The sequence below is a fragment of the Lipotes vexillifer genome, unplaced genomic scaffold (assembly GCF_000442215.2).
Source record: "Lipotes vexillifer unplaced genomic scaffold, Lipotes_vexillifer_v1.1 scaffold1783, whole genome shotgun sequence".
NCBI lineage: Eukaryota > Metazoa > Chordata > Mammalia > Artiodactyla > Lipotidae > Lipotes > Lipotes vexillifer.
The window spans coordinates 1,451,031-1,459,704 of NW_006777435.1; the positions used below are offsets into that span (position 1 = coordinate 1,451,031).

At 61.8% G+C, this 8,674-nt stretch overlaps 1 protein-coding gene across 1 annotated transcript in view; it reads right to left on the reverse strand.

Moving 5' to 3' along the window:
- Positions 1 to 630: 630 nt before the first annotated feature.
- Positions 631 to 8,674, reverse strand: part of RAB36 (RAB36, member RAS oncogene family) — a 13,370-nt gene continuing 5,326 nt past the window's right edge. Inside the window, exons 3-10 of the mRNA XM_007451045.1 lie at positions 7,800 to 7,865; positions 7,335 to 7,436; positions 5,267 to 5,331; positions 3,714 to 3,765; positions 2,751 to 2,832; positions 2,395 to 2,485; positions 962 to 1,081; positions 631 to 728 (exon numbers count right to left, since the gene is read on the reverse strand). Coding sequence (XP_007451107.1) covers positions 664 to 728; positions 962 to 1,081; positions 2,395 to 2,485; positions 2,751 to 2,832; positions 3,714 to 3,765; positions 5,267 to 5,331; positions 7,335 to 7,436; positions 7,800 to 7,865 — 643 coding nt within the window. The 3' untranslated portion in view covers positions 631 to 663. The remainder of the gene's footprint in view (positions 729 to 961; positions 1,082 to 2,394; positions 2,486 to 2,750; positions 2,833 to 3,713; positions 3,766 to 5,266; positions 5,332 to 7,334; positions 7,437 to 7,799; positions 7,866 to 8,674) is intronic.

Genomic DNA, 8,674 nt, shown 5'->3' on the forward strand with positions numbered 1-8,674 from the left:
CTGGCTGCCCGAGAAATGCTCACCATCTACGAGAAACAGGCGGGAGCCAGACGTGCCACCTGCCTATGGCCATGGAGGGCAGGAATGGGGGGCACACAGCCAGGGCTGGGGAGAGTGGGGTGGGCGGGGGCTCAGTAGCCCCTGAGGAGGAGCAACATGAGGGCATGGAGAGGGTTGGGTGCCCTGGGCGGGAGCTGGGGAGGGGAGGCCCGGGTGCTCTTGCCCGATCCGGGTTGTGGCAGACGGGGAGCCTTGACCTCAGCAAGTGCCGCTCGCCTGGACCACTGAGATGACGAAGATTCCGAGGCCGACCCAGGAAAGTGGGGAAGAGGCCCGAGGGGATGCTGACTGTGCCCAGGGCGAGCGCCGTGGGCCTGGGGGCACGTGTCCGTGCCTGTGGTCCTGAGCCTCCCGGGGCCGGGGGGCTGTCGAGTGACTCTGTAAGTGCAACTGGCCTTCCAGATGACAGCCTCAGTACCCCCACCAGCTGGGCAGCATGGGGCCCTGGGCAGCCACTGGGGGCCTTCCCTGGCTCCTGACCCGCTAAAGAGAAGAGACGGAGCCCTGGGGCTCAGGACGGTGGGTGTTCCATGTCACCCTCCAGGTCACGGGAGGCACTGCCCACACGCATGCAGGCAGTGGAGGCCTCTGACACAGGCTCAGCTAACAGCAACCCGGGCTGGAGGGCCTCTTGCTGTCCTGGGTCTCGGGTGGATGTCCCTCCATCCCTGTAATGAGGGGAGAAGTCACCTGGCATCAACCAGGCACCTGCAGCTGATGGGGGTGGGCGTCTGAGCTGGCAGGTGGGCAGGGAGGCTGCAGGCTGGAGGTCAGAGGGAGCCAGGAGCCAAGAGCAGAGGGCGACGAGCCAAGGGAATGGTTGAGTCTTGGGCCGGAGGGTGGTGGACGCGGATTTCAGGCCGCAAGCCTCTCCCCAGCCCGGCCCATCACCTGCACGTACGGATGATGTCCCCGTCGCCGACCTGTGGCCGGGCACTGCTCCTCCGCTCCAGGTCCTGCAGCACCGAGCGCTCGAAGGCCAGGGCGGCCACGCGGCTGAAAAACGCCTTCACGTTCTCCCCTGTGGGCACGGGAGAGCCATGACCCCAACCACCTGTGCCCCTGCCCATGGATGCACTGGGGGGTGGGGGAGCCAGCGGTGCGGGAGCCAGGACAGCCCCCACACTGTGCAGGGGATGGGCTCCCCATCCTGGCCACCTGCCCTGGCCGCTCCTGAAAATCTCTGAGCCTTGGTTTCCCGGCATCTACTCTTCCAATCAATTGCTACTGAGCACCCGTGGGCCAGGCACCGAGCAGTGTGGGCCTGCTTTCCTGTAACCTTTGAGCACCTCTCCAGTGGGCAGCCATGAGGATTAGAGCCACTGGCCCCCATTTGGGGCCTTTGTGCCTCGTCCGCCAGGAGGACAAGACCACCCATCTGGGCACAGGGCCGGGTCCAGCCCCCGACACGCATGCTGCCCTCGTGCAGTTAACAACCTATACCACCGCACAGGGCAGTCCTTCTTGGCCCATAGGGAGCTCTCAGGGAACATGCTGTTACTCCTATAAGAGGGCGGGTTCTCACAGCCTCAGGGACACCGTCAGGAAGGGGAAGAGGGAACTGGACATGGGGGCTGCCACCTTTTTGTGTTGGGCTGCAGGTGGTACTTCCACTCGCACTCCTGCTGCCTCACCCAACCCCTGGGCAGGTGTCCACGGTGGCCCCTCGCCCGGGGTAAGGACTCCCAGGTGTAATTCCCAAGTCCCCACAGCCTTGGGGCCTACTGTACCCCAGGCAGTTATTTCATTTCATCCCCCCAACAACCTGTTTTCAAAATCTGTTCCTTGCTTCTCTGCATTTTCTCATTTTTCCTCAGTGAATCATATGGCTTTTATCATTTAAAACACATTTTCCATTAAAAATAAAACGAGATTGACAGCAACACCCCACTTCCCAGATGAGGATGATGAGGCTCAGAGGCGTTGGGGGCCGGGGTAAGCAGTGCCCGTGGGCGAGGGCAGCTCAGGGGCCGGGGACCCAGCGAGGCTGGGGCAGACTGGGTGGGGTGTGGGGGAGGGCTGGAGGGCCGTGAGGGATGTTTGAGTGCCTTCTATGATGACACCTGGGGAAGGGAGGGACAGCCGGTCACTGGCCCCTCCCACCTGTACCAGGTCAGGGGCAGGAGGATGGTGTGGTTACAGGTGAGGCTGCATTCCAACCCCGGCCCCACCACTGCCTCTCTGAGACTCTGGTCGTGACCTCACAGGGACGGGATGGATGTGCCCCACAGCGGCCGCGGGGGTCTCACTAGAGAACACAGGTGTGCCACTCCTCCCATCCAGGGCAGGGCCCCCACCCCCGATCACCATGGTGGCAGCCCTGCACCCACTCACCGGTCTTGGCCGACACGGACCAGTACTCGGCCTGCATCTCGTTGGCTAGGCGCACGGCCTTTGCCTCCGCCTGCTCGCACGCGGCCCCTGACTGGGAGAAGCGGCCCTGCTGACCCAGCTCCCCGGGCCTTGGCACCTGCCCACAGGTGAGCCCGGTGGCCCCAGGCGAGTCTGAGCGCCAGCGTCCCTCCCTGATAGGACGAGCCCCGAGCACTGGGAACCGAGTGCCCCTGCTTTCAGACCCCCGCCTGCAAGTTCCCACGTAGGCACATACAAGTCACCCTCTGCTCCGCAAGCCCAGGCTGAAGGGGCCGCGTTTCCCGAGGCCGCCCCTGGCCCTGACCCGCTCTGCTCACCAGAAGGTCCTTCTTGGTCCCCACGAGGAACAGGAAGCAGGCGCCTGGTTCATTCTCCCTCAGTGCGTCCTCCAGCCACTGCCTGGAACATGGGGGACAGGCAGAGACGGCACCCACCCCCCCAGGGGCTGAGGAAGCTGGGATGGGGTGCAGCCCGGGTCCTCCCAGGGCCGAGGGTCGCAAGGAGGGTAGCTTGACCCGAGCTGGCCTCGGGGGCCTCGGGTGGGTGGGGACGCAGGGGCGCTGTAGGGGGAGCTGAAGGCCCCGTCCCGGCCACGGCTCTACCCTCGCCCTGGGTGAGTCCTGCACTGTCACCAACTGGAGTGACCAGCCTGGCCTCCCTCACAGGGCTGGAGTTGCGGCTGTGAACACCCCAAACAAAAGCAAGGTAAAGGGGCTCTGGTCTGTCAGCTGATGAACCCTGGCTCTTTTTTTTAATTAAAAAATGTTTTTTTTTTTTTTTTGGCCGTGCTGTGAGGCTTTCGGGATCTTAGTTCCCTGACCAGGGATCGAACCTGCACCATGGCAGTGAAAGCATGGAGTCCTAACTATTAGGCTACCAGGGAATTCCCAACCCCCCGGCTCTTGCCCAGATCTCTGCCTGAGACAGCAAGTGCCCAGCTGTGTCCCCAGAGACAGGGCCCAGGCGAGGTGAATATGCCAGGCCCCTCGCCACAAATTAGTCAGGCTTTCAAGATGACAACAGCAGAGCACTGAAGCCAGAGTGCGCCATTCTGCACTGGCCATAGGCCCAGCGGGCCCTGCCTTCTGCTGTAGCTGCAGATCTTGAAGGATAAAAAGGTAGCCAACAGTCATCGGCCCATGGGTGGCGGGTGCTGACCAGCAAGCTTGGTCACCTGTACCCACTGTCAGGGGCCCAGCTCATGGCCCGGGTTTAGGGAGCCCTCCAGGCAGCTTTCTGGGCCCAAGGGTCCCACGGGGGCTGCAGAGCCCCAGACTTGCCTGGTGTGCTCCAGGGTCTGCATGTCAGTGAGGTCAAAGGCCGTGATGATCACTGCATGGGGTGGAGGGGGGAGCCAGGAGCCGGTCAGTGACGGGGGAGGCAAACACAGTGTGACAAGGGGGCTCCCGAGGAACTGATGGGGGTGACGGACACTGGGAGGGAGACACCCATGGCCACCCTGGGGACCCAGCCCCCCACTCTGATCCACACCCAGTGGCCCAGCCACAGGGGGCTCCAGGGAGGCAAGGTGAGCCCCTGCATTCAAATCTCCCCTCTGCCTCTTATGGCTGAGGGAGTGCAGGTGAGGCCTTAACGCTGAGAGCCTCAGCCTTCGTCTGTGACATGGTGAGGACCACAGCTACCTCTAGCTCTCAGGGTAGCTCTGAAGACTAAGTTGGAGCAGCTGTTTTAAAGCTCTTGGCCCAGGGCCTGACGTGGGGCAGACTTTCCCCCACTGGCAGCTATGGTCGTGCGGGCGATTAGCAACAACCAGCTTCAGGGGAACAATTTCTGAGGAGCAGGGTGGGCAGGAAATTGGGAGATGCAGCCCCCTCCCCCCAGCTCCTCTCATCACTGCCCTGTCTGATCCCCTGTGCCCTGGGTGGCCCCATGTGGAGAGCATTCCTGGCCTGCTCTCTTCTGGCCCCAGGGGTGTGATCAGGGCTGGACATGGGCCTCCCTCTGCACCTCGGCTGAAGGCTGCAGGAGGCCCACCCATGTGCCCCGCCCTGGCAGAGGGGCTGAGAAGTGAAGGAGGAAGCTGATGGTGGTGGTGACCGTGGCCGGGCTGCTGTCTGCAGGGCTGTGCCAGGCGCCTCACGCCTTATTCCCAGGGGGTGTCATCCCCCTGAGAAGAGAGGCTACAGCAGATGTGGCAGAGCTGTTATTCCAATCCACAGCTGAGGTGCTCGTGGATTCCTGTTTTTGCTTTTTTCAAACCTTAGTGAAAATGTGACTTTCAACACCTGTACTGAGTGGACCTAACTGTACCTCATCATCTGAGTCCGGTTTGGATGCCTCGGACTGCTTTGCTCTTACCTCTCACTGAAACCCTTTCTCTCTTCTTCCTGGTCAGAGGAGGGGGCTTATGCTGCCACTGCCTGCTGACCGGGAGGCCTGCCCAGGGCTGGGGCGCCCTCAACAAGGATGTGGTGGGCGAGGAGCCCCGCTGGCCCCCACCTGGGGGCTCACCTCCACTCCTCCCCTCCAGCCGAGCCCCGCCCCCCTGCTCCTGAGTTGACTCTGCTCTTCTTTCTGGGGTCTCTGCACAAGTACTCCCCACTCTGAGCACCCTTCTGAGCTGAAACTGGGTCTGAGACTTTCAGGTAGCACCCACGACCATGGGTCCCTAAAGCGCGTGGCTGCCGAGGCTGGCCTGGGCCCGGCTGGAAGACGAGGACCGGCCCCGTGTTTCCTCAGTGGCTCTCAGAGGACAGATTTGGTGCCTGCACGGGATACCTGGGCATCTCACTGTGCGCCCAGCAGGGAGTTCACGGGGAGCCCCTGCTGCACATGGTTGAGGCCCCACTGTTGCCGTCACCTGGCTACTCACCCTGGGCACCCCGGTAGTAGGCAGACGCGATGCACTTGAACTTCTCCTGTCCTGCTGTGTCCCAGCTGCGCCGTGACCAAGAGGGAGGGGCAGAGAGAGAGAGAGGGAGAGAGAGAAAAGGGGAAACGGAGAGGTGGCAGGTTAAGCCATTGATCACAGTGTCCACAGCCATCAGGCTCGTGGGGCCCTGGGCCGGAGACCCACGTGCCAGCACCAGCTGCATGGGTGTCACAAAGTGCCTGCTGCCAGCCAGCCAGACCCACCCCCAGCTCCTTATGATTCCTTTCTTGGGCGCCCATGGGGAACCCCCTCTCTGGATGCACTGTGCTCATCGGGGAGGGGCATGGCCTTAGCATTTCCACTGCCCAGATGAATGGAGCTGTAGCTCAGTCCCTTCCAACTGCGCCATAAAAAAGAGAATGTGCTCCCTGATGTGGCTGCTCTCAAGATATTAAAGTCCACCTGTAGAGGCGACCCCGGGAATGGGACTGGGGCTCTGCCACTTGCTCATGTGTGACTGGGGTGTGGCTCCACCTTCCCCATGGCAGTGGAGGGGATGCTCAGTTCTCTGGGTGGGGTGCGTTGTCTGACAAGGACATGGTTTGCTTCTCTGATCAGTTAGCTCTGGCTCTCTGGAGGAGCTGAGCCCTGGCTCCATGGCAAAAAAAATGCAACAATTGATTAATGATGTCTGCCATGGGCACAGTAAAGATAGAGGAAGTTACCTGCTGAGATCTACTTGCCCTGGTTTAGAACAAGGCTACAGGTCAAAATGCAGGGCTGAGTCTGAAAATCCACCCTTTTTAAAAATCAACACATCAAAATTTAAGTTTTCTCAGTAAACTAACAAGTAGACAAGCCATGAACAAGACACCAATAATCTGAAATTCTTCCAAGCGATCCAGCATGATGCAGAACTGTTTGGCTCTTTCATTAATTCATTCACATTTCCACTTCTGAATAATACTCTGGGTGGGAGCTGGGAGGGTGGCCTGGCAGTGGGGCCAGTTGATTGGCGGGCAACGGCCTCTGTGTAGGACAAGGAGAGGCGGAGCCGGGAGAGCCCCCTGCTTCCTCCTGGGCCCTCTAATTAGCTACAACTGCCCTCTGCAGCTCCAGCTAGGCTGCCCCCAGCAGCTCCTGCTGCTTCACTCTCCTGCCTCCTCATCCCCTCGGTCCTGCAGGCCTGCGTCTTCACAGCCTCTGCTGCTCTGGTCTGACCCTGCACACCCCCTTGGGCGAGGTTTGGTGGTACCATCTGCTCCAGGACTGCACTGGGACTGGTCTCAGAGGAGCGGGCACTGTCTCGACACATTAGGAGCTGAAGTCTGCAAGGGGGTGAGCTCCACCGTGATCACCTCAATCCCAGGCCCAGCCCGGGGCATGGAGGCCCGAGGAGTGAATCCAGGGAGCAGGGGTGAGCACCAGGGAGAGCGCGGGAGGAGGGGACCAGACAGAGGCCCAGGGAATGCCAGCAGGGTCGGCCACGCAGGAGAGGGCCAGGCTGGAGACCAGCAGGTGCCAGAGGAGAGGGGCTCTGGTGGGAAAGCATGAGGCTGGGGGGACACCCTGGGCTATTCTGAGGGAAACTAGAGGGGAGGGGCCTAAGCCGGGGGTGTGTGTGTGTGTGTGTCCCTGAGAGGCCAAGGCGTGAGGTCTGGCAGGGAGGAGACAGACACACAGACAGAGGGAGAGAGACGGGGGAACATCAGGCCCCAGTAAGGCCTGTGGACTGTGTGGCCTCTGCTAGAGCCCAGAACGCAGGGAACGGTTTTGGCCCCATTTTCCAAGTGGGAACAGAGCCTGGAGGGCTGAAGTGACTTGCTGGAGGCCGTGCTGCTGGCCTGGCAAATGGGATCACAGAGGGCCCACGGGGAGCACCAGGGGAGGCTGGGGGCGGGGGCGGGCACATCAGGCTGCGGGGACTGGGGCAGCAGAGAGCCCAGCTTCACAAAACCGCCCGGGGCTTCCTGCCCGCTCGCCGAGGCCTTCCCCGGGGTCTCCCCGGCGTCTCCGCGAAGCCCTCCACAACCATATGATGGGAAACAAGCGAGGCACGGTGACTTACATCTGGAGGCTGAAGGGGATCCCGGCGACCTCAAAGCGCTCCATCTCAAAGTCCACCCCGATGGTGGCCTTGTAGTCACGGTCAAAAACATTCTTGCAGAACCTGTGGGGGCCGAGGAAGCCATCAGAGCCTGCCCTCAGGGAAGACCAGGCGGTGACGGCCATGGAGACGGGCCACAGAGACAGGCCACGGGCGACGGAGCTGCCAGCGGGAACTCCGTGTGGAGAGAGGCTGCGGCAGCAGGAGACCAACAAGTGGGTCAAGGCAGTGAAAAGTACCGCGTCTGCCGGCAGGGAGGGCAGGCAGGGGAGCCTGTGGCCCCGGGGATGGTGTGATCAACGCCAGGCTCCTAGGACGCCGCACTCCCCGCGGACCCACCATCTCCCAGATTTCTTGCACCCCCTCCCAGCAGCCACATGGTCTCCACTATGACATGTGATGGAGCCTCCCGGGCCGGTGGCGCACCTGTGGATGAGGCTGGTCTTGCCCACGTAGAGGTCGCCGACCACAACCACCTTGGAGAGTTTGAGCCTGTGAGGAGTACGGTGCAGTGCTCTCAGGCGCAATCACGGGAGCATCTTCGCACACACGGGCCCCTCCTTCCCTGCATTCCCCACTCGTGATGTGGACAGGTCACCTGTGACACACTCTGGGATGTCTGTCCCCCTCGCTGGCCCTCAGAGTGGAGGGCAGGAGGACCTACATTTGTTCTGGGGACTCTGTACCCCTGATCCCACTGGGTCCATGTCCCTCGGTGAGAATCACAAATGGGCACCATGGGAGGCTGAGTCTTGGGCTGAGGGAGCAGCGGGAAGAGCCCCAGGTGGGGCTGTGTCCAAGTTGGGTCACCTGCTCCAGAACTAGCTGCTGCCTGGGAGCAGAGTAGACACGGCCCCTCCCTTGAAGACGTGGCCAGGTGAGCTGCACCGAGTCACCAGGTGACACAGAGGTGCCCTGTTGCTGTCTGCAGGTGGAGGAGACTGGTGGTTTGGGCATGACCCACAGTCCCAGGAATGCTGCTGTGCAAGTGCAGGACACACACAGAGGGAGGGGTAGCTGCTCTAGGTGAGCAGGGTCCCCCCTCCCCAGGGAGCCTGAGAACCTTAGAGCCATGGCCCAGGCGTGCAGACCTGAGTCCACGACACGCCCCCTGCCTGCCTGGCCCTGGAACGCCCTCCAGGGTGATGGTGGTGTCCTGGCAGGCACACAGCCCCAGGCCCTGTACCCCTGCCTGCATCCCTTACCTCGGCACTGCATCTGCACTAGTTCTATGTGTGTGTGTGTGTGTGTGTGTGTGTGTGTGTGTGTGTGTGTGTGTGTGTGTGTGTGTGTGTGTGTGT